Source organism: Macaca fascicularis, chromosome 15, assembly GCF_037993035.2.
Source record: "Macaca fascicularis isolate 582-1 chromosome 15, T2T-MFA8v1.1".
Classification (NCBI taxonomy): domain Eukaryota; kingdom Metazoa; phylum Chordata; class Mammalia; order Primates; family Cercopithecidae; genus Macaca; species Macaca fascicularis.
Window position 1 is genome coordinate 20,922,979 of NC_088389.1, and position 26,085 is coordinate 20,949,063.

At 37.9% G+C, this 26,085-nt stretch overlaps 1 protein-coding gene across 14 annotated transcripts in view; it reads left to right on the forward strand.

The window, feature by feature from the left end:
- Nucleotides 1–26,085, forward strand: part of STRBP (spermatid perinuclear RNA binding protein) — a 75,001-nt gene that overhangs the window by 33,939 nt on the left and 14,977 nt on the right. For 8 of the 14 annotated variants that reach the window (XR_012424407.1, XR_284479.4, XM_065530105.1 and 5 more), the window contains 7 exons: nucleotides 2,627–2,719; nucleotides 3,399–3,598; nucleotides 10,715–10,873; nucleotides 14,132–14,266; nucleotides 14,465–14,605; nucleotides 17,645–17,768; nucleotides 22,389–22,433. Coding sequence is in view for 12 of the 14 variants with exons in the window: in XM_065530105.1 (XP_065386177.1) it covers nucleotides 2,627–2,719; nucleotides 3,399–3,598; nucleotides 10,715–10,873; nucleotides 14,132–14,266; nucleotides 14,465–14,605; nucleotides 17,645–17,768; nucleotides 22,389–22,433 (897 nt within the window). In the remaining 2 variants the exon portion in view is untranslated. Of the gene's footprint in view, nucleotides 1–2,626; nucleotides 2,720–3,398; nucleotides 3,599–10,714; nucleotides 10,874–14,131; nucleotides 14,267–14,464; nucleotides 14,606–17,644; nucleotides 17,769–22,388; nucleotides 22,434–24,966; nucleotides 25,939–26,085 lie in introns of those variants that run through there. The other 6 variants (XM_074016612.1, XM_005580819.4, XM_074016614.1 and 3 more) reach the window with 4 other exon arrangements.

Genomic DNA, 26,085 nt, shown 5'->3' on the forward strand with positions numbered 1-26,085 from the left:
TTAGCCTCAAACTCCTGGACTCAATGAATCCTTCTGCCTCAGCCTCCTGAGTAGCTGGGACTACAGGCGTGTGGCACCGTGCCAGGCTCACCTCCCATATCTTGATTTTAAAATTCTTCATTGTCCAGAAACAGATGTTTATTGTTTGTTTTGTCCAGTTTTTCTAATTGTGCTAGTCAGGAAGCCTTTTTGGACTTATTTACTCTCTATGGAAGTGGATCCTTGATATTTTGTCAATTAATGGCACCGAAGTTTGAGAACTACTGCTTGGCTCTTCTCACCTACTGCTAGCACCCTCTCCTTGTTCGTTTCACTCCAACTGCTTAGGCCTTTGTATCATTTCTTAGCATGTTTCTGCCTTAAGACTTTTGTAATTGCTGTTTGTTTTTCTCTGCCTGGGACTCTTTCTCCAAACGGCTGAATAGTTCACTCTTTTACTTTCTCAGGTCTTCATCAAAAGGTCTCCTCATTAGTGATACCTTTCTGATGCGCATGACATATAAATTGTTCTCCATTACACTCACTACCATAGTATATGTGGTAATTAGTTTTGGATAGTATATGTAAGCTCTTTGAGAAAAGGGAGATTGTTTTGTTACCTGCTATGTGTCTAGTGCCTAAAATTGTCTTTCACATAGTAAATGCTCAGTTAATATTTATTGTTTATTGTTGAATATGTGAATGAATTTATAATGGGGACAATAAAGGTAATGGCTTCATGAGGGTGCTCATGAGGATTAAATAAGTTAATAACCTGTAAGATGTTAACAGTGTCAGGCATATGGTAAATATGAAAGTATTATTTTTAAAAATTGTTGCCTCAGAAATGATCACTTCTCATTACCAGATATTGTAAAGATTGAAAACTACCTACTTTCTGTAAAGCAAGGCCGTTTTTCTCCTTAGGTTGCTATTATGATTAACCCCACATTTTGCAGCCCCTTTCCAATGGCTGGAATGATAGAATGAAGCTTAATCCATGGAACTCTATGTAGCTGGAGGATTTAGAGAAGAGATCTGTGCATTTAAGCTAGTTTGTGATTTCCAGGCAATCAAGGAACTGCTTTTAATGTAACTTAATGAGCAGAAGAGTGAATAGACATAGTTCTTTTTTAACTTTTATCTCTTAAAGACTGCATTCTAGGAGACTGGCATACTCATAGTTTTATGTAATGCAAATGAAATATAATACTCAGCCAGTGTTGCCTTCTGTTGAAGAGAACATCAAGATTGATTGACCTGAGTGGTAAATATTGACCCAAGCAAATGCTGAAGTCAGTGTTTACTTCAAGGGAGAATAAATCTTGATCAGAAAATATATAATCTCATTATTATTATTACAGGCTTTCACTAGAAGAATCTGGAAATCTTGTGGCATGAGTATCTTGAGCATAATTTTCCTTAGGAAAAACAACTAACTTTTAAAGTGAAGACATAAAGAGATCTTTAAATTACTTGGATAGGTTGATGAACTTTTCTCTAATAATTTTTAACTTGGACAGCAAAGCTCCTGCCTTTTGCTTGACAACATTATAAACTGGTGGCTGCTTTATCCAAGAAACTGATTATTAATCAGTTCGGTTAGTTTTTGCTCAGTGCTCATTGTGTTGCTTCTAAGTCTTGTGTTAAGGTAGTTTGTAAGATACAAGACAAGGAGAAAATATCTTTGACCTTCAAAGAGCACTGAAGACACACAAGAAATATGAAATAGACAATGATACAAGACTTTACATTTCTGATACCATAAAAACTCTTTGATATGAGAGAACATTTTTATAGAGGAGGTGAACTGTAAATACAATTTTGAATAGGATTTGAAGAGGCAGAAGGATATTTTATAGTTTGATAGTCAGATTTCCAAAGGTATAAGATTTAACATGTGGACTTCTAAAGTTTATACAAGTTATAAATGTTAAATTTTAGAGATGTTTGAAATGATATTAAGTAAAAATAAATCCTACCAGAGGTAACTACTTTTTAACATTTTGATACATAGCCTTCTAGACTTTTTCTCTTCATGCATATAATGTGAATATATGCTGTCTGTGTGGCTGCTAAAACAAAATACCTTAGACTGGGTAACTTACAAGTAACAGAAATTTATTGCCCTCAGGGGCTTGAAAGTCCAAAATCAAGGCTTCAGCAGATTTGCTGTCTCGTGAGGGCTCATTCCTCATAGATGGTGCCTGCTGTGCATCCCCACATGGCAGAAGGGGCAAACAGTCCCTCTCAGGCATCTTTTCAAATTTATAAAGCTCCACCCCCATAACCTCATCACCTTCCAGGTTCCCCACCTCCTAATCCCACTGCACTGGGGATTAAGTTCCAACATGTGAATTTTGGGGGAACATATTCAGACCATGCCATAGGCATAGATATTGGTGTGTATATATGAATAAATGGAAAAAAATAAATATAAAAAGTGATAATATTGTTTCAAGATTTGCTTTAAAAAAATTTGCTTTTCTAGATTATAAATAAATGGTAACTTAACTGATCAGTGAAAAAGCTGTATGATCCTTGGTGTGATTCCTAAGATTTTCCTACCTGAACATGTTAGATACATGTGGTACGGTAAGGGAATTGTTGTTTTGACTGATAATGAATCCCTCATAATTTTTTTTAGGTGCTGGGTCTTCAGCTCTAAAGAGGCCATTTGAAGATGGATTAGGGGATGATAAAGACCCCAATAAGAAGATGAAACGAAACTTAAGGAAAAGTGTGTAAAACCTTTATTCTTATAGATGCAAACTAGAGAGAACTTGTAGCCTCAGATGGAAAAATTAGAAGTGAAGGTTTTTTTTTTAATGAGATCGGTTCTCACCGAGACTGGAGTTCTGTGGCATGATCTCGGCTCACTGCAGTCTCCACCTCCTGGGCTCAAGTGATCCTTCAACCTCAGCCTTCTCAAATAGCAGGGATCACAGGTGCATGCCACCACACCCTGCCAAGTTTTTGTATTTTTGGTAGAGACAGAATTTCGCCAAGTTGCCCAGGCTGTTCTTGAACTCCTGAGTTCAAGCAATTCACCCTCCTCGGCCTCTCCAAGTGCTGGGATTACAGGCATGAGCCACTGTGCCTGGCCAAAAAGTGAAGAATTTGATTGATTTGAATTAGAGTTTTCAGACTAGATCTTAACTGAGCAATTGATAATTGAATAACTTTTTTGTTTCCAAGCTTTTTTGCTTAGGATATATGAATATTGACAAGCGAAAGTTAATGTGTAGTTAAATAATGCATACCATTTTTATAGTGATGTTAGCATAGTAATTTTAGAATTACTTATGAGGGTAATCTGTGTGTTTTGAAATCCTCATTTTAAAAAAATCTGGTGAATTTACAGCAGTTACTGATTACCTTCTAGTTAATTTCTGACCTCATTCCTCTTTCTTTAACAGTTCTGGATAGTAAAGCAATAGACCTTATGAATGCATTAATGAGGCTAAATCAGATCAGGCCTGGGCTTCAGTATAAGCTTTTATCTCAGTCTGGCCCTGTTCATGCCCCAGTCTTCACAATGTCTGTAGATGTAGATGGCACAACATATGAAGCCTCAGGACCATCCAAGAAGACAGCAAAACTTCACGTAGCGGTGAAGGTACAGTATTTGTTTTACTTCGCAATGCTTTCTTATTTTATGTTCCAAATAATATGCTTATTTTCCTATAATAAATTATCATTTTTTAAGCATTTTAATAGCAATATTATTATATATAGACTTTTGTTACTTCTGGATAACAAAGTTTTGTTGTTGTAAAATATTATGTGGTAATTATATAAAATTTGGAAAATATAGAAAGAAGTAAAGAAATTAAAATACGTCAACTGACCATTGTTGAAGCAAAGACCATTAGTATTTGTATCTAGTATGTTGGTTTATTTCCAATCATTTTCTATTTTGCTGTTTATTTTTTAAGTGAGCTCACAGTATATATGTAATTTTATCTCCTGTTTTTCTTGTAATGTTTCATTACTGTTTTTCCTCATTATGAAAATCTTCATAAATAATTTTTAATGGCTGTACGATTAACATGCTGCGAGTAAGCTATTTGTTTAAACATTCTCCTATCATTGGATATTTTGCTTATTTCAGATTGTTTCTATTATAAATTTGATCAGTATCTTTGTATATGGTGCTTCATCTGTATTTTTAGAATATTTCCATAGGGAATAATGACCAGTTATGCATGTAGGTTTGTAGAAAATTTCCAAGTAATGGGATCTCTCTATAAGTATATTTGACCTCTTGCAGACTAGTGCAAAAATGTTAAAGATCATGTAGACTGAAGATCAGATTCAATTCACTTAAGAAAAGTTATTTTATGTAACAGTATGGCATACGTTATAATTGGACTATTTTCATGGTCATTTTGTATATATTATTAATGTAGATGTGAACACCATCCTAGCTACCGGGGATATGACAGTTAATGAAACAAAGTTCCTGCTCTCATGGAGCTTACATTCTAGTGTGTATAGGATGGGAAGATAGACAACAAATATACAAAGAAGCGTGTAGATGTCAGATACTGATGAGAACAATACATGCAGAAAAACAATCACTAAGCTTTAAAAATACCAAACACTACATAGTACTTATGCTCTGTCTTCACTAGAAAAGGGATATCTAAAGTATGATGAAAGAGTATGAATTTAAAATGAGGCAGAAAAAGAAAACTAACAATGAGGGGAAAAGTAAATCCAGGAATAAGACTAAACATACAGTTTAATAACAACATACACTGAGAATGAGCCACAAGTTTAGAGCTAAGTTCTGTAGCAGCTGACACAAAAAGCTTGTGAAATATACAGTTCACTCTCTTTGTCTTAAGTCCAGAGAATTTGGTTATGAGAGTCACAGTTGTGGTATTTGATCGGGTGGGCATTTATCCTTGGGTAGATCTTCACAAACCAAGGACATCAGTGATCTCTTTTAAAGGCATCTACGATACAGTGATAAATTTTGTGGGTTGTTTAGTACAGTAACCTTTAACATAAGCTAGTGGCCTCATAGCAAATTCTAATTCAGTAAAATTTGGGAGAGCGAGTAGAGTGGCAAATTTTGCAATGTGACAAGATTTGGATGCTGTTTTCATTTGATGCAGTGATATCTTTTTATGATATAATGGAACTTGGTTGGACAGGGTATGCTTTTGTCTTCAATTCCAAATATTATGTTTTATTCACCTGAGCTTTTGGTAAACATGGAGGGCCTGTAAGCTTGGGATTAAGTTAAGCTCCCTGACAAATTTTGGAAATGTAGATATCAGTTATAATCTGAATGACACTGGACCTGAAGAAATTCTTAATGGTTTCTTGTGACTGGTGTGGTGGGTAGATGGCCTTCATACTTTTATTTACCTTGAGTGGCATTTTGGGTAGAATGTGCAGTAACTGGTAAATCTGAAATTTATGAAGAGTTAAGATTTTCCCTTTTTGAAAATGGGATAAACTAAACTTTTGATCCATTCATGTAAAATGAATTACGAATCAGAGTAAACTAGCTTTGAAGGTTTGAAAAACTCTGCTTACTTTCTTTGGTTTATCAGCTATATGATATGAAAACCTATTACTAGCTGTCAGTCTCAAGTGGCCTGCAGTCTTTTCTAGGCCTCTCACATCTCAGGTTTATGACCCGATAGCTTTATTCCAGAATTTGCTATTTTGAGGTAGATTGTTCTCCCTAAGGTCTTCATAGATTTTTTATTTTATGTCTTGTTTTCTAAAAGTTACTTTTGGCTTTTAAAATCTTGTTATAAATGCATAATGTGTGTTTGTTATAAATGGTTTAGAAAATGAGGGGAAAAAATTCATAGTTCTAATGCCCAGAAATAATAACCATTAACATTTTGGTATTTATTCTTCCAAGCCTTCTTATTTTAACTTACAATTCTAACTTCAGAAAGCATTAAAAATGAAAAAAATTTCCCTAGGTTTGATGTAAATTACCTGGTGGCAAAACATGACCTGAATTGATAGGGAGCTATTTTTAGTCTTTAGTGTTCTATTTAGTGTGATTATTTTATATGTTCCTTTGCATAAACATGGGGCAGCACCTGAGAATCCACTGGGGATTTGGAAAATATGTGGTATATGTATTGTATTAGCTGTCAGAATTGAAAAATTATGAATTCTCAAAACAACCGGGCACTAAGGGTTTCAGATAAGGAATGGTGAACCTACATAATGTCTGTAAAAATGTATTTTTTAAAAATAGGATCTTTCTTTCTTTCTTTCTTAGATGGAGTCTTGCTGTGTTGCCCAGGCTGGAGTGCAGTGGCGCAGTCTCAGCTCACTGCAGCCTCTGCTTCCTGGGTTCCAGTGATTCTCCTGCCTCAGCCTCCTGGGTAGCTGGGATTACAGGCACCTGCCACCACACCCAGCTAATTTTTATAGTTTTAGTAGAGACAGTGTTTCGCCATATTGGTCAGGCTGGTCTTGAACTCCTGAACTCAGGTGATCCTCCCACCTTGGCCCCCCAAAGTGCTGGGATTACAGGTTTGAGCCACCGCGCCCAGCCGATACTCTCTTCATCTAAAAATGTATTATGAATTTTTAAATAGCTAACTCAAAGATTGCTCTTATTTTTAGTGATAGTCTAACATTTCATTATTAGCAGATGGTCTGTTACATTATCATAATGTAACTAATCATTTTGGATTTAGATTCTTCCATTTTATTGCTTTACAAAAAATCTTTTTGAATTTGTCTGATGATTCCTTAAGATATATTCTAGAGATAGAATTACTGGGTCAAAAGGTCAATACATTTTAGTGATTCATTAATTTGTTTAAAAAATGCATTGGAATTCTTATTATATGCCAGACATATATTGCCAAATTGTCATCCATAAAGGTTATATCACATGTTATGCGTTGTTTATAAATGAGAAAGAATTTTGCATCTAACGTGTTTATGAAAGTAGGTCCGACTGAATAAAAATCCTTTTAGTTCTTACTCAATTGCTTGGTGAGGGTTGTGTACCTATTAAGACAAATCACACCAGAGAATCAAATCAAAAGAAAAGAAGAAATCAGTTGTTTCGCATGAGTCTGGCCTGGCTGCAGAGCAGCAAGCACCCTAAAGTGATGGAGAATTAGTGGCCAGTCTTCCCTTCACTCTTCCACTTCTCTATCCTGGCAGCCCCCCACAAAGGATACCTTTGGGTCATAATCATCCATATTACATGAAAAGAATCTTAGTCATTGTGAGGAAAAGATCAGCTAGAAGGGGGAAGGTGAAGGGAAGGCTCTTTGGAGAGGTTCTTAGAGACATCAAATTGCCTGAGAATCTGATGAAATCAGATCTCTATCATACATAAGCCATGGATGTTACTCTCTTTTGAGTAGAGAGCCATGATGTAGAGTGCTTTTCTTTTCACTCTTGGCCCTTAGTATTCGAGGGGATCATCGTTCTCAGTCTCAGCCTTTGCTAACGCCAGCCCTCTTCCAGGAAGAGGGGGATTTGGTTACACACAGATGATTTCCCAGTCACCTTGTTTCCATGAGTGATCTTGTCATTTTTAAGCTCAGTTGATGTATTAGGTTTGAATTTGTTTGCCAGATACTTGAAATTCACTTTTCTTTGGTATACTGGTTTTTTTTAGAATTAACATGGATTCCAAACAAACTTGGTTCTGTCAAAGAAAACCAGAGCTGGACAGTTGTTAAAACAGTAAGAAAAAAAGTGTGTACTCAGGAACTATTACTGCAATAACGAAAAGAGACCTCGGTATGGAACTGGGCTCAATTCCGAGTTCAACATGGACAAGTGAGGATTTGTAGCCAAGGAACAGGGATGGATCAGTGGATGGAAAATTACTAAGGGGAAGCATCAGGATGAAGGGGTAATTTCTGGCTAAACGGGACCTATCAGGATTCTTGCTCAGAACAGGCCAGGGTATTCAGATACCACCTGGGCAGTGATGGGCATGCTAGTCCATTCTTGCACTGCTATAAAGAAATTCCTGAGACTGGGTAATTTTTAAAGGAAATAGATTTAACTGGCTCACGATTCTGCAGGCTGTACAGGAAGCATAGTGACTTCTAGGGAGACCTCAGGAAACTTTTAATCATGGTGGGAGGGGAAGCAGGCACATCTTATGTGGCCCGAGCAGAAGGAAGAGAGAAGGGCGAGGAGGTGCCACATACTTTTAAATCAACCAGATCTCTTGAGAACTGTGTCATGAGACAGCACTAGGGATGGTGCTAAACCATTAGAGACTGCCCCTATGATCCAATCACCTCCCACCAGGCCCCGCCTCCAGCATTCGGGATTACAATTTGACATGAGATTTGGGTGAGGACACAAACCGTATCAGTGGGGGATGAGGAAATTTGATCAGATACCAAGGGTGATTAAGGGTGATTAAATATTGAGGGTGAGGGATTCTGGCTAAACCAATTTAGCAGGATTCTTGTTACAACGTGGCTCTTAAGGACAAGGCCCAAGGATGGGGCCTAGATAAAAACATGGCTCAGCGGATCCTGTCTAGAGTTTGGTTAAGAAGAGAATATCAGTTGCAGAGGTCTGAGAACTCTGCTTTTTTGACTTCTTAGCATATGCTAGTAAATACTCTTAGAATAACTGTTCATAAAAAATGATTTAATTTGAATTTCTTGGTTACACTGTGTTGGACACTTCCCTGAGATATAATCCACCAGTTATATAAAATATTTGTAAACGTATTGAAATACGTTGCTGTAATAATAAGCGAATCTGATATGTGAGAAAAGGATGGAGAGAAGTGTTAAATAATGTATATTAGCCTATTTTTATTGTCTGTGTTAAGAAAAGATGAATGTCTTTAGCTTTTATTGGAATACACAAATCAAACTTATTTGTGATGTTTGGCTTTTGACTTGCAGCCTGTGTTGGCTAGTGTTAATTTGGAATGATAGCTATTCTCGGAGATGCGATTTCTCAGAGAGAGCATACTTACAGGACTCAGACAGTGGAGAAGGTGTTTTTAAAATCAAATATTAATAAGGATATAAACAAATGATGTTAATGTACTTAGTATAAAGTACTACCTGAGCACTTTCAGAACTTAAGATGTTAAAAAAAGGGTTCTTGGCTTTACTCCCAAGCAAATACAAGACATTTATTTATGATAAGAATGCCAAGTTATCCATATGAATTGTGTGAATTAATTTCAAGTTCTCTTGGTACAGAATTCTATGTAGGTCCGTTTTTTGGTTTAGGGTAACACTGTTTTATTTATATTGGCAAAATCCTTTATACAAGATGTGATTGTTTGTAAAGGCTGGCTTCTCATTTGTGTGGTCACCATAACCATTTTTTGGAACACCTATTACGTACAGTTGTTATTATAAAGATATACGATGTTGCTTTTAAATCTCAGCAACTTAAAACAGTTAAAAGTGGAAACGAATGCAAGGGTCTTTAGGAATCTATCCCTATATCCTCTGGCGTAAGCCTCTAATTAGTGACAAAGCTATATCAACTTCCTTTGAAAGAGGCTTACAAAATGTGAACATATTCTCTTGTAAACATCTAAAAAGCAGTATAATCAGGAAGGTATTAAAAGGCACTCACCTGTGTGAGCATGCCTGTCATGCACACACACATACACATTGTTCTTAAAGCTTTATTTCGAAAAAGTAAGAAAAATCCTAAGGATCGAATGAAAGTATAACAAGTTTGAACATTGGAGGTAGCCATAATCAACCCTTGAGAGAGAAGGATGGAAATACAAGACTAAAATTGTTACTGGCTTACTTAGTATAGAGAATAAACCTAGAAACTGAATCTTGTTTTTGCGTTTTTTTTTTTTTTTTTTTCCCTGAGACAGAGCCTTGCTCTGTTGCCTACGCTGGAGTGCAGTGGCGCAATCTTGGCTCACTGCAACCTCTGCCTCCCAGGTTCAAGCACTTCTCCTGCCTTAGCATCTGAAGCAGCTGGAATTACAGGCGTGCACCGCCACACCCAGCTAATTTTTGTAACTTTAGTAGAGACTGGGTTTTACCATGTTGGCCAGGCTGGTCTCGAACTCCTGACCTCAAATGATCCACCCGCCTCGGCTTCCCAAAGTGCTGGGATTACAGGCATGAGCCACTGCATCTGGCTGAGACTGAATCTTTTAAGTTTTGATTGTGGTTTATGTTGGAAGCAAAGTAGAAAGTTTTAGATGTTACTTTGTAATTGACAGGCAAGTTGGTTTGAAGATAAAAAATTTCTTGATTGCCTTTCTGGGCCAATTTCTCCTAATGGATTGAGTCATAGAACTTAGAGGTCAACCAATACAGTCTTCCTGTTTTGTAGTTTGGAAAATTGAGGGCCAGAAAAGAAATACAGGATTAGACTCTCAGATTTTTTCCTTTCTAGACCAGGGTACTTTTTACAGTATGCTATTTTTGTCTGTATCCTATTGGTTTGAACCTAGCTATCCTCTTTATTTTCTCTACCTCTCACCTCCAAATTAAATGAACCAGGAGTAGCGTCAGGTTTATATTTGTCATCCTGTATTTAAACTCAATTACCCTGAGGAGGTTTTCCCCATTTTTCCATGGTGCTACCCTGGTAGGTATACCCTATTGAACCAAGGACTTAGAGATTTAGTACCATCTCGCTCTTCCTGCAAGGTGTTTTATGGTTCAAACGCTATGAGTTTGAAACTTTTGTTCTCAATGTTTTGTCTATTCCCTGGTTTCTCGTGTCTGAATAAAACTGCATCTTAATGTAATTTGTACAGGTATTGCAGGCAATGGGATATCCAACAGGCTTTGATGCAGATATTGAATGTATGAGTTCCGATGAAAAATCAGATAATGAAAGTAAAAATGAAACAGTGTCTTCAAACTCAAGCAATAATACTGGAAATTCTACAACTGAAACCTCCAGTACCTTAGAGGTATACTTATTTTTTTCTCAGAAAAAAAGTAATATGTATGTGCATTGTAGGAAATTTGAGAGATGTGGAAAAGTATAAATAAAAAGCGTATACAAACCTGTACATATATTACTGAGACAGACATAATTATTATTTTGGTTTATTTCCATCCAGTTTTTTTAATGAATCTCTATAAAGGCAGTCATATTTTCATGCAGTTTTATATCTTGATTTTTTTCACTTTAAAAATATCTGTAAATTGCACAACATTTGAGTATACCCTAATTGAACTCGTATTTCCTGATTGCTGGCCATGGAAGCTGCTTCCAACATTTCATAACATACCAAGACTATCTGCAATAACTGATGGGCAGAAAACTACAAGATGTAGTGGAGGAAACTGGGATTATTTGAAGTTTATGCTAAGCTGTGGGGTGCATTGGGTCATCATTTAGTTGGTCCAGCCCTGAAGGAAGGCATAGCCTGACACAGTATGTACCTCAGACCCTAATTAAGTCCTGACCTGTGAACTTATTGTCACCGATAATAGAATGGGATGAAATCCAAGTACTGAGTATACACAATACATTGGGGAGTTCATGGAACCCATGTTTACTGCAGTCTATGTAAAGAACATTAGCTTTAAAGTAACAGCAAGAGCTTACATAAAAAAAATGTTTACTTTGTCATTTGTACGAATAAGTATTTATTAAGGACTTAATTAGTAAACTATTTTTTTCAGTCCATAAAGCCCTTTTAATACCTGCTTAGTGCCAAGTGTTGCAGAAGTTGTGTGCAGAGCCTAGAGCTGCTCCCAGGCTAAAAGGGTAAAAAGACATGTTTATAACAAATGGCAATATAATGCGATAAGCACTGTGATGGCAAAATGAATGTAATCATGTCAAATCTTGAAGGAGGAAGGGGTGGTGAGACTCTTAGACATACGCTTACACAATCACGCAGAACAGCAAGGCTTCAGATGATGAGTTTTGCTGTGTGGGGAAGAGAAAGCATTCTGGACTAAAGGAAGAGGAGGTATGATGACTTTGAGTTGTGAAAGTAAATGTTTAAGAAGTGCCAAGTGGGCCAGTGTGGACAGGATTGATGGGGCTGAAGCCTGAGAAAGCCACACTTGGCACTTCGTGTGATGCTATAGAGGACAGATGATGTCATGGCTGGCTGCTCAGAGGGACCAGTCATTACAGGTGGCAATCACAGGTCAAGATGTTGTTTTGCTGACAATGTTATATCTATTAAAAGAAAAAAGGGCTTGGCTGGGTGTGGTGGCTCACGCCTGTAATCCCAGCACTTTGGGAGGCCGAGGCAGGCAGATCACGAGGTCGGGAGATCGAGACCATCCTGGCTAACATGGTGAAATCCTGTCTCTACTAAAAAACATATGAAAATATTAGCCAGGCATGGTGGCGGGCGCCTGTAGTCCCAGCTACTCGGGAGGCTGAGGCAGGAGAATGGCGTGAACCTGGGAGGCGGAGCTTGCAGTGAGTCGAGATGATGCCACTGCACTTCAGCCTGGGTGACAGAGCGAGACTCCGTCTCAAAAAAAAAAAAAAAGGGCTCATTAATTATGAGGTCCAGACCATTAAGTACAAAGGTAATTGAAGAGAGCAGTGTGGGCTGTGCTAGTAGGAGCCACACTGACACAAAAAGTTTTGGTAGTGACTACATTTATATTTTGTTTCTATATATTGTAGTAATGGTGGGAAGCAAGGAGAAAAGAAAGCTCTTATTTATTTCCTCATTTAGAATAATAGTAATTTATTAAAATTCAGATTTTTTATGACGACTCATTTTTGTAGACATGATTTCAGGTTTGGAAAGCATAGAGTGATTACTATAGACCTAGTTTCAAAAATCACTCATTATCTTTTAAAGACAGTGACTAGAAATTTGCCTTGAAATTCAGAAAATGCAGATTATAAAAACCCATCAGGAAAAGATGTTTATTGATGTTATTGATGTTTTTAAACTTGTCCTTAAAAATTGTCCTTTGATGGTTCACCTCTAAAGCGTTAACCACTTATCAAACCTGCACAGGATACTTTACTGATAGAATCTTGATTTTCATTAGGTTTATATATTAATACTTAATACTTTGGGCCAGGCGTGGTAGTGCACACCTGTAATCCCAGCACTTTGGGAGGCTGAGGCAGGCGGCTCACCTGAGGTCAGGAGTTTGAGTGCACCCTGGCCAACGTGGTAAAACCCTGTCTCTACTAAAAATACAAAAATTAGCCGAGTGTGGTGGCAGGTGCCTATAATTCCAGCTACTTGGGAGGCTGAGGCAGGAGAATTACCTGAACCTGGGAGGTGGAGGTTGCAGTGAGCCAAGATTGCACCACTGCACTCCAGCCTGGGCCACAGAGCGAGACTCCGTCTCAAAAATAAAAAATAAAAAAAAATTAACACTTTTGGGCATGTATTTTGTGTGTTCAGCATTTCTTGTGTGGTGGAATTACAGACATGATCTCTGACCTCAAAAAGTGCTCTATCTTTTGGTTTCTCCTTTCTCAAAATTATAGTTGTATTTTGTGGATTTATTTGTTTTTGATGCTAGCCTCTGTTTTCATTTGCACCTTCATGCTCTGACATGAATTATTTCACTTCTATTCTTATCCTTCCTCAAATCAGTTATTTCCATAGCATATATCTGCTCTCTAACATGCGTTATTTTGCAGTGATGATATCTGTCCCTCCCACTACACTTTAGCTCCTTGAGGGTAGGAAGTGACTGCCTTTATTGTTATTTTAAAATTTCAGAATCCGTAGTCTATAGCCAACTGTTTTTACCTTAGGTCCCCTTAAATCTGTTTAGAGTGACTGAGAGGTGTATAGGAACATTTCCCCTCTAACATCGCAAATTGAGAGTTATTTCTTCCTAACCCTAAAGAAGAAAAATGAACCCTCAGGCATCATGTGAATCCAAACTGTTCTCTTCTCGTTATTAGTAATTTAAAGTATTATTCTTAGATCATGAACACTACAGAGCAGAGCCTGGAGTGGCCCACAGTGGCATGGTTGCATTGGTCTTGAATACTGCTTCGAAAGAAGGCTGGTCAGATGACTGCAATGTTTACTGCTTGTAGAGTTTTTATAGCTTTAATGATATTTTGCCATTTGTGTACAGAGGTGACTCATTCTAGCCCCTGAGTGCTTTAAAGTGAATTTTTGAGCCTCCTTCTTGGCATAATTGTATTAACAAGAAATGTAATATTCTAAAATCTTACTTGATTGAACCTTCAGATTCCCTTTCTCTTATAGGTAAGAACTCAGGGCCCTATCCTCACAGCAAGTGGCAAAAACCCTGTAATGGAGCTCAATGAAAAAAGAAGAGGTCTCAAGTATGAACTCATCTCAGAGACTGGTGGAAGCCATGACAAGCGCTTTGTAATGGAGGTGTGTAGCCAGACACAACCTAGCCTTATCTTTCTTCTCAAAGACATAGGATATCCTGAACTTCATGTAAAGTTTTAGACTGAGTCAGTTCTTGTGGCACTGTTTGATTTTTGGTTTTTCTATGTCATAATCTATTTAAATTAAAAGCACATAGAGGAATTGCATGGGGTAATTGCAAGGTGTTATTCTTGATTGTAGGTAGAAGTAGATGGACAGAAATTCAGAGGCGCAGGTCCAAATAAGAAAGTGGCAAAGGCGAGTGCAGCTTTAGCTGCCTTGGAGAAGCTGTTTTCTGGACCCAATGCGGCAAATAATAAGAAAAAGAAGATTATCCCTCAGGTATGAGTAAACATTAAACCTTTGCAGAACCTGGGAAAAATGTTACAGGAATTAAATTTTCTTTCCTGTCCATGTGCCATTTTAGCTTTTTCTGAAGTTGTTTCTTTTTCTCGGACTTGGCAACCTTTGCTTTGGGTTAGGTCATGAATAATATAAATCTGATTGGTGGTTACCTGTTCTATGGTCTTCGTAAACAAAATATATATGTACATGTATATTTATATGTATATGTATATATGAGGCTATTAGCATTATTTGGAGGGTTGAAGTCATTCTTGATGAAGTCAAGTTTTGAGGTGATTTGGACCTTAATGAGTTCTAAACAGTTTAGTTTGGGGAAGCTGCCAGGAGCACCTGGGGCTTTGCTTTCATCAGCCTGCAGGTGCTCTTCCAGTTCCTTTGCAGTTTTGTCCTTTTGCATTGTTTACTTTGGGTTTCCTTGCAGACCGCATAAAATTTGGTGCTGTATTGCTTCTGTTCATTACTGACATTGGAAAATGTCAGCGCTACTGAATGTCCAGGATCTTAGCAAGGTATTTAGAAAAGATGGCCCTCTAATTACATGCTTATGGATATGAGATTCTTCCATCCATTCATTTATGCATTCAAAAAACATTTTCTAGTCATACACCATATGCCTGACAGTGAGGGAAAGAGTTGCGTCAGTAGATATAAGACACATTGTGCCTCATGGAGAGTCCTGGTATAATAACATAACATCTGAATATATTATATGATAGAAATTAAAAATGCTTAAACTGATAAAAGGAAGCTTAGATTGTTTAATTCTACGTTAAACATTATATTTAGGTTCTGTTGTATATGCTAAGTCCATTGTAGGAGGATAGAATTGATCTTATTTTACAGGTAAGGAAACAAGTCCCAAAGAAATTGAAATACTTGCCTGTGGTAACACAGTCATTGACAATAGGGGTTCCTTCTAAAACCAGGTGGTTCTTCCAACAGCCATGGACATTTTACTATTGTATATTGTATCCATCTAAAATTTGTTTTGTATTCATTTAAATTTCTTGTATTTGCTATAATAAACACTGCCTACATTCTGGGATCCAAAAGGTAGAAGAAACTTACTTTTACTGAGATGAAAAAGTTTTTAAAGCCCTTAAGTTACACATGTCGAAAACAAGTAGATTTTTTTTCTAAAATCTTCTGGTAAATATAGAACAAAGTATGTTCTAAATTAGTTGAAAGATGATTCTTGTTTTATGACCTTGTTTTATGGTATTTTTTCCCATATTACCTCTTATATTTGGTCAGTTAATTTTAGTTTAAAAAGCCCGTGTGCAAATATTTATTAGGTAGTTAAGTTTGTTTCTACTAGACATGAGCTAGATTAGTGTGGAATCACTCCGCTACTGCCAGATTGTTGCTTCCTGACTACTTTTGACTACGTCATATTAAAAAGAGAAAGATGTCTACTTGAAGTTCACTCATTTTTAGACATTTTCAATACTAGAAAGCTATAAAACTCATGTGTTCGATGTGCTTGCTGGCCAAGAAACAATCTATTTTGGATATATGGGTTGGTTTATTTCAGAGAAAAACAAAAATGGCAGTCCCTGTGCATGACACAGTTAACCTTGAAACTGTCTCCTGCCCATTCATACTAGAGGTAGAGGTTACCCTGGAAAGAATAAAGGATGGTACATTTTCAGAGTGAGATAAGTGTATGTGTATTCTGACTCTTTCAGCTTCTTAGACACTGTGGACTTTATCATAGAGTACGCTTTGAGGCATTGCATCACTTTCTTGCACCTTAGTTTTAGTGGGGAATCTTGTTTCTAGCTTGAGTTTTTGTTGCATTTCTGTAAGTATAATATATTCAATTTGAAACTAGACACCTTTTGATTTTGTTAAAATTTCAGTTTGGAAAAGGGTTTTTTCAACAGTCTTGTTTACTGCTACTCACGGTATTATCTGTTGTGCTTTTAGAATGTTTTTATATTTGTTCTCTCTTGTTCTTTCTACTCTAAAGTAAGGAAAACAAAGTATCGTTATTCTCATTTTATAATTCTCGGTTACTCTTTCTACTCTAAGGAGAACAAAGTGGGTATCATTATCCACGTTTTTAATTAGTGGGGAGATTTCCATAGATTATGGCATTTTAGAGCAAGAAGGGGCTTTCAAAGTGGTATTTATTTGTTTAATAATGGGGTCAGATGCAGTGGCTCACACCTGTAATCCCAGCACTTTGAAAGGAAGCTGAGGTGGGCAGATCACTTGAGGTCAGGATTTCAAGACCAGCCTGGTCAACACGGTGAAACCCTGTCTCTACTAAAAATACAAAAATTAGCCAGGCATGGTGGTGGGTGCCTGTAATTCCAGCTACTTGGGAGGCTGAGGCAGGAGAATCGCTTGAACCTGGGAGGCGGAGGTTGCAGTTGAGTAGAGATCACACCATTGCACTCCAGCCTGGGTGACAGAGCGAGACTCTGTCTCACACACACACAAAAAAGATATTTAATAGTGGATACATGCATACACAAACAGCAGAGGAATCGGGCTCAAAGAAATCATATTACCTTCCCGAGGTCCCAGTTACTTAGAGCAGGAACTGGCATCCTCATCTTTGGTCCTCCTGTCTTAGCCCTTTATGTTTTTCCCCCACTAGCCCCACTCAGATTTGCAGTTAATTCTATGTAGTTAGTTGCTGAGATATTTTCTGCCTGTAGGCAGATAATTTAATGGATTTGGAACCTAGGTACCAAGTGTGTATGATTACTTTAGTAAAGCCTAAAATGACTTTGGTTATAAATTGATTACTAAAATTTGGTGTAGAAAATGAACTCTTTCTGGGTGACACTCAAGCGAAAAGTTATTTGCATGTTCTCAACATCTCTGTAAGGTAGGTATCATTTTTGTTTTTCAGATGATAAATTGAAGGTTCAACATCACAGACAGCTCATGGTCTCACCCACGTGCTCACAGTTTCTCATAGTGGTTGTGCATTGAAGAGAAGATAGAAGAAATAAGATGGTTCTTATTTCTTTCAGTAATGAAAATGTGTTATTTTAACAGGCAAAGGGTGTTGTGAATACGGCTGTGTCTGCAGCAGTCCAAGCTGTTCGGGGCAGAGGAAGAGGAACTCTAACAAGGGGAGCTTTTGTTGGGGCAACAGCTGCTCCTGGCTACATAGCTCCAGGTATAGTACAAACTGCAAGAGATTGGCCCCCTTTACTGGGCCAAAATTCAAAGAATAGCATCCCCTTCATTTTCTGAGTTTGTACAGGGTTTGTGTAAATATAAACACAGGCGTGAATGTACACAGAAATTTAAAAGTAGAGAATTGACACAATGTCATAGGTGTTCTCCTGGAATCTGCTGAGTGAGGAGAGGCTACCTGGAGGGAGATGACAGATGAGCAATGTTGCATTTTGTTGTGGGACTGTATTTTGACAAGGAATTAAAGGATGTTCCATAGACTGAGAATGTGGATGTCTGAGCAGGGTGTATTCATTGAGGACATAGATGACAGGTTGGGTATAACAGGAGAGAAAAACTACTAAGAGGTTACTTAATTAGGGTGAAGCCTGGCATTATTAGTGTTTGCTAAACTTAATGTTTGGGAACCATCAAAGACTAAAGAAGTACACAAAGGAAAAAAAAAAAAAAGAAACATTTATCCAGAGCTTACTGTATATACTAGATATTTCCATGTAAATAATTTTACTTATTAAATTGTTTTTAATTTAATTACTTAAATTTAATTGTTTTAAATCTTCGTCAGTGTTTCGTCAGGTAGAAATTATTTTCCAAGGAAGGGAAGCTGGGATTTAGGGAGATAAGGCAGCTAGCTCAGGGTGAAGCAACCACTAAACCGCAGAGCAAGGATTTGAATGTAGGTGTTTGCATTTCCAAAGTTCATATTCTTTCCATTCCACCACATAGCTTAAAGAAGATTTGGGAGATGTCTTCTCTCTGCCTTCCCTTCTAATTCTTATGTCATTTTAACAGTAGATTATCCAACTGTCTTGTTAAAATCAAGTTCTTCACAATATTGAAAGTATAGTACTTTTAACTGGACAAGTAAACCACTTGTAGATATTGATCAAGATGAAATTGTCATGAAGATTGGCTCTTATCCAGTCATTGTTTTTTAGGTAACATCCCTAAGGGTTCACTTTGTGCTTTCCTCTAAGAAAGAATAAGACTAGGCCATTTGGGAAATTTTATGATGTGGCTTTGGAGTGATTCTTCTAGAAGCTGATCCTAGTAGGTGAACTGCTCAAGGAGTATGCCTGCTTTGGCACACAGCAGACATGGATTTTGTTCTCATGCAGCTTATAGTCTGAAGGGTGAGACATAGATTAATCAAGTAGTAACAACGAGAAACTGAGATGAGTACGATGAAAAAGAAGGACATGCTGCTATTACAGCATGTAACAGAGGAACCTGGTCTAGTTTAGTGGGTCCCTGGATGCTTCCCAGAAGAAGGGACATTTGAATTGAGCTTTGGAGAATGAATAGGAGTTAACTCAAAGAAGACTGGGATGGGAGAGTGTTGCACACAGAAGGAACGGCATGTGCAGAGACCCTGTGTTGCTGCTGTTGGGGAATTTGGCTCAATTGAAGAAGCAGAAGTCTAAAATGTGTGGAATATGGAGAGCACTGGGCGGCAGAAGTGAAGAGACTGGGGAATGATGTGAATTGAAGCTGGACGACTCAGTTCCAGACCTGGAGGCCGTTATTTGGATTTTGGTCTTAGAACCCAAAGCACAGTGTTAAGTCTTGATGGATTCGGTTCTAAGGAGAACAGTGACAAGATCAGACTTTATTTGTGAAGGTTAGTCTTTCTATAGTGTGAAGAACAGGTTGTAGGGATAGGTGTGAGCATTGCCAAGATCAGTTAGAAGGCGTATAGTTTACAGTAATGTATTGTACATTTCAAACTGGCTAGAAGAGAAGAATTCCAATGGTTCTAGCATAAAGAAAGGACAAATATTTGAGATGATGGGTATCCTAAGTTCACTGATTTGATCTTTATAAATTACATGGGTATATTAAATTATCACATGAACTCTGGAACTATGTACATCTATTATGCCTCAGTTAAAAAAAGGCTACTGAAGACTTCTAACCCAGGCAAGAGACATTGATAGTATTGCTACTGGAGGCAGGGAAGAAGATAGGGGGAGACAAGAAGAGAACAGATGGGAGGAATATAAAGGAGGCAAAATTGATATATTGAATATATAGAAAGAAGAGTGATATTTCAAGGATATCTCAACTCCTAGGACTTTTAGCTGGAGCACTGGGGGGAAAAAGGAAAAGATTATGAATTTCTTATGGTGTGATATAGTTTATGTGTCTAAAATTAAGACAGTCTTCTGTGTGTCTCACTATTTCTACTGATATTTAATAATTTTAGCCTTATTCAATGTATTATTGAAAGGGCAAAGCTTTCATTCACAATGATGGGCAGGTTATAGAGATGAACCATCTTTCTTGTCTTTGATGATGTGTTCTATTGGGGCTTAATCTGGTCATGTCTCTTGTTGCTGCGGACCATTTACCGCCTGCTAGAGTGGTAAATGGCTGTGGTCCAGTGGCGGTAATCATGAAAGGAACTGTTTATGGCCGCTGGTTGCCAGGCTTTACTCTATAGTAACTCCTCTCTTGTGTCATTGCATTGACCTCCCTGAAAGGCCTGTCTCCCAAAGCTTTTAAAAATGAAGTTATTTTATAGCCTAGAAAAGATTCAGATTAGGTCCCTTTAGATTATGAATAGGTTATATGCCATTTGCAGAGTATATTCTGTGCAGCAGGGACTGCTGTCAGTATATTTACATGTATTATTTAATTAAATTCCCCTGGCAACTCAGTTACTGTACGTAGAACACTGAAGCTCAGAGAGGTTAAATAACAGGTGCCATTCACAGACGCCTTTGCTAGTAAAAGGTGAAGTCAGAATCAGGACTCTAATGGCTTGATTAATGACCTAGTTAGTATTTACGGTCTCATTTCTTCGTAAGGAGGTTTTGGTATAATCCTTAGAACTGCAGCCTTAGCCAAACAGCTTCTGCTTTCTGGAATAAATTTGATAGCCAACCTTTTTTAAGCATTAATTTCTTTTTTGGCCTCTGATCTGTCTCCTCTTCCTACTGCTTATTTCAGCTACATATGTCCTCTTCTGTATGATTTAGTGAGTGCTCAGCCTGAGTTAAATGACTTATAACTGTAGACTAAAAATTTTTCATCCCTCAGAACTGTTTCAGTTGTTCCCTAAAAGCAGTTTACTTCTTCAGCATACATTCAAATGCACTGTCTCAAACAGGAGATTTAGAACTGGGCATTCAAAGAAGACCTAGCCTCTGCCCCAGTGACTGCCTGGAGTAGGACCAGATAATTGAATAAACACAATGCAGTATGATGCAAGTGTAACATGGGTTGGGCAAAAGAGAACAGCAAGCCTGGGAGACTTCGTAGAGGAGGTGATAATTGATCCTGGTCTCAAGGGTGAGTTGCAGTTGGTAATCCAGAGAAGGAGGGAACGAAATCATTCTGAATAGCAGAAATGGTTACAAAAAAAAGGAGTTGTAATGTGAAAAAGCGCCATTTGTTTTGGGTACTGTGTAAAAGTGCCATGGTGATTTTGTGCCCTTGTTCTACTTTATAAATTTTTTTCATTAATAAATGAATAATAAGTTGTTATTATTGTTATTATTGAGACATGATCTCTCTCTGTTGCCCAGCCTGGAGTGCAGTGGTGTGATCATGGCTCACTGCAGCCTCGACCTCCTGGGCTCAAGTGATACTCCCACCTCAGCCTCCTGAGTAGCCAGGACTACGGCATGCACCACCATGCCCAGCTAATTTTTTGTTTTTCTGTAGAGATGGGGTCTCACTATATTGCCCAGGCTGGTCTCTAACTCCTGGGCTCAAGCAGTCCTCCTGCTGTAGCCTCCAAAATTGCTGGAATTACAGGCATGAACCACCACACCTGGCCCCAAGTGATTTTTATTTATATATTACCTATATCTAAGCTCTTTCACTGAAAGAGTAAAGATTGCAGCTTCTGTTAATATAGATAATATTTCTAATCCCTACTAATATGGTATAAAAACTTCTTTGTACTAGCTTTTACTTAATAATGTGGGCCTTTTTCATAGGTACCAGAGGCTGTCGTCAAAGTCACCAGCATTTACAGAGAGACCCTGTACTTGGGCCAGAAATTGAAATATCAGCAAGTCATAGACCTTGCCCTTGGGCTCACGACCTGACTCATATGCCCGTTTTAATGACCATAGAGACCTCAGCCTGCTCTCTCACTACTTTCTGAAGAGACTTGGAAAGTTCTGTTTGCCAACTTTGAGAAACTGGTAGTTTGAGTGGTTTTAAGTATTCTTTCATTCAACAAAGTATATTTAGTGAGTGGCTACTATATATATCATACATTCTGCTAGGTTCAGATGATGCAACGCTGGATAAGGTTGGCCAGGTCTCTGCTACTCTAGTGGGGAACACAGACAAGGAACTGATAGTTAAAATAGAATGTGGGGTCAGTGAGTGCAGTGAGAAAGAGATGTAGGAGAGTCTAGCATATCTAGGAGAGCCTTGTAGGCCATGGTGAGGAGCTCCCACATCTTAAGCAGGCACACAGAGAGTGGCTAGACTGGGACCATTCTGGCAGTGGTTCTCATTCGTCGAACATCTGAAAGAAGTCCTTCAGGCCTAGGGTGCTGAGCAGGTGGTGCTTGTGAATTGGGCCAGTGATGATTGCCCTGGGTCTTGGACTGATCTGCCTCCTTCTTCTTTGCACTAGGCTATGGAACACCATATGGTTACAGCACAGCTGCCCCTGCCTATGGTATGTACACCGTCTTACTGATATCTCCTCTTAGCGACTGTCACAGCAATCCAAAGCACAGTTTCTATCTAGGGTTTTTGTAAATTAATTGGAGGATCTCAGATTTATTCATTCTAGTGACCCAACTTAAATTCCCTTTGAAAATGCCACAACCTTGTGGTTCTTGGTTTGGTTGGAGTTGCTCTTCTCTCTGCTTTGCCTGATTGAAGGACTGCTTGTTCTAATTGCCTGTTTCTGACCATATTGAAATTAAATATTTTAAGTAGTTCTTCTTACAGCCAACTGATACTCCATTCAAAGGCTACTGAAGGGCCATACCCAGTTGCTAGCTTGGCTGCCTACCAGTTATAAAGCCACACTTAAGTTTCTGGTTTGGAACCGTGTGAATTGTGGGTAACTTAAGTCAAGAATAGGAACTGCTTACTTCAAATTTGTAGTCTTCATTCTTTTGCATAACTTTGCTTTGGGGTTGAAGTAAATGGGTATCATTGGCCCTAGAGAGGAAGTGATAGTGGGTTTCACCAGCAGTCTTAAGTGCTCACTGCAGGAAGTCTGTAGTACATGCTAGAGTATCATAGGTGTTTCTCTCCTCCCCTCTAAAATAAAAAAATAAAAGCAAATGCATAAATGAACCCCAGTGGCCCTTTGGATAACTTTTGAATGAGGTTTATGTGGCAATGGAGGCAATAGGTTTGGAGTCAGTGATATGCTTTTAGACATTTTTTTCTATTCAGGTGCTACATGTTATAGAATCAGCCATCTGCAGGGTGTTGTCATTGAGAGAGGAGAGCATGAGAGAGTGTATGTGCAAGAGTGTGTGTGTCAGCATGCCCCAGGCTGGGTGTGCATGCACACAGAAGGGAAAGGCTCTTCCCATATTGCCAGTCTCAGCGTTAGTCCTCTACATGAGCCTCAGACCTTCGCGTTGTGCTTTTTCTCTTCACGCATCTGCTTTGCCATTTTTGTTTGGATGCAAATTGTGTTCCTAAAACACTGCTGAACTGAAGCTTCATCTGATTTTGTAACTGGATATAAGTAGAAAGTGAATAGTTTGACCAGTTTGACCATTAAAATAGTTTATATCCTAGAAAGATGTGAAGCTACGAGGGTCAAACATTCGGAGCAAATTTTCTTTTAGGCAAAGTGCAGAGCCTGGAGCTACATCCTTTAAATCTTCTGGCACACTCAGGTGTGGTCAAGGCTTCCCCATATTTTGAACTGAGCCATATTGGGTAACTAGGAATTGGAGACTAATGCAATAATAAGCTTACCCAGATTTCCTTCTAAATTCAAACTCTCTAGTTCCTTTGGGTTTGGCCATTTGCTTTTAACTATTCAGCTGGCTTCTGGGTCTCCTGACCACCTCATCCTCTCTGTGATTTAGGTCTGGTCCATTTATCCAAATACATTTTGGCTCACTAGACTCACTGTACTATGTCTTGTATAAGCGCCAGCGCATCTGCTGCTTGGGGCAGATATTTAAATCTGTGTCTTTCTTTTAGACATACAGTAAGTTTCAGATTCTTCAGTAAAGGTTTGCTAAGAGTTTGATTTTTCCTTTGAAAATACTTTTGTATCTAGATTCTAAGTTACATTCCTGTTTTTCCTCGGTCTTTTTTTCTGTCTTGTTCTTCCCTTTCCTCCTTTAACATTACACTTTCACCTTGTGGCCTCTGAGCCCCCACATCAGAAGCTCCTCTTTCCCATGTGCCATATAACTGACTTCCAAAGCTGGTGAAATTTGATGCCCCCATTTTTCACATAAAAGATTTGGTTTTTAAATGTTACTGTGATGCAAACCTACTAAAACGATGCTTTATTTGGCTGTGAGGTAAATATGTCTTTGGCCTTTGTGAAGCTGTTGCATGTGGGGTGGTCTCCCTCTGGTCATCTGGTGCTCTTGAACACCTGCTGTTGCTGCTTTGTGATTTCTCCGTAGGTTAAACAGTAGAATAGGGATAGGAGCAGATTTCAAATCATGCTTGAGTATGCAGAAGTTTGTGAGGCCACAAGAACGTATTAATTACAAATTCAGAAAGCAATTAATCTTTCCAGATTTGCCATGCTAATATTGGCCATAGCCATTAAGAAGTTAAATAAATGCCTGGCCATGGCTCCAGCTGGAGCTGAGGTCTGCATGGAAAGCTATGCTTTGAACCTTGACAACCCGTTTCTCCTGGAATATGTGATATGCCACATTGAGAACCAATATGGATTTCTACAGTCAATTTAGAACATCATTCAATAGCATTGCTTTTGATTTTCAGAATTCATGGCAGCTCACTCAATGAAATTGCTTCCTAGATGTAGCCATCCTGATTTTGAGAGTGGAAAATATTATTTATCAAAATATTAAGAGCAATTTCAAAATAGATCTGTGAGTGATTTGTGGGCCTCTTGCAAAATGGTATACATGTTGGCTGACTGATCTGGAAAAGGTTAATGATAATTACTGTCAGATATTTTTTTACCTGAAATTTTTATTGGAGTATTACAACTTATTTGGAGTCCTCTCCGTTTCTTTTCTCTGTAGGTTTACCCAAGAGAATGGTTCTGTTACCCGTTATGAAATTTCCAACATATCCTGTTCCCCACTACTCATTCTTTTAGCAAATGACAGAAGCTAATTCCTATTGAACAACAATACAGTACAATACAGAATGTTAGAGAAAAAGCCTTTTTATCCTGCTTTCTTTGAACACATACTTGATCAAAATTATTTGTAAAGAACATCTTTCCTACTTTTTGATTTTAACAAATGCAAATTTAGTTCTCTAAAACTTGAAAAAAAAAAAAAAAAAAGAAACCAGTTCTGTGAAAACGGTACCTCATTTCTGGAAAATAACTTATACCAGCCCTTCTGTTCTAGGGAAATAAAAGTCTAGCAGTTCAAAGTTTAAGTTTTAAGAGACGTATCAGATTATGTAAAATTAAATTTGTGAAGGATGTATAGAGTCTCAAACACGGATCACAAATAAACTGCTTTGTTGTAACACAGAGTACTGCCTGGTTCCTGATGCAGTCACTGATTCTTAGTTGATTGATATGTATTTGCCCCAGGGCACTTTAATTTGGGCTGTAGTTATTTTTTTTAATACAATAGAGACTTTTCATTTAAACTTTAACTTTGTAAATATTGAAGTGTGTAATAAAGCCAATAAAATATGGGTTTGAATATTGTTTTAGCTTATTATTTTTGATATGTTTTGGTATCAAATTACAAGGAATTGAAAACTAATAACTTAGCCCTAGAAGCCCATTCACTTGTAAGCAAACTGCTAAAACAAAGCAAAGGTGATTGTTAGTTTGAGCCAGTCTACTTACTTTGTAAGCCCTTTGTCCTCCTGTTGTACAAGGGCATCCCCATGATAAAGGTTCCATTTTGTTATTCGAGCATCGCTTATTAAAATGATGGCACTACCCAGAGATGGGGAAGGAGAATGTGATTATCCTAGTTTATGAATTTCCAAGTTTTTAAAAATAATAAATTAATCAATCAATCACCCTCTCTTGTTCTTGTGGCCTTCTTCACTCTGTAAGATATTGTGTTCACTCCCTGGCTTTTTTCATGCAGATAGAAGATTAGCGATTTTGCTGGGATTCATTGAAGGGTCTCCTTTCCTCTTCAATTACATCAGAATCTAAAGCAGCA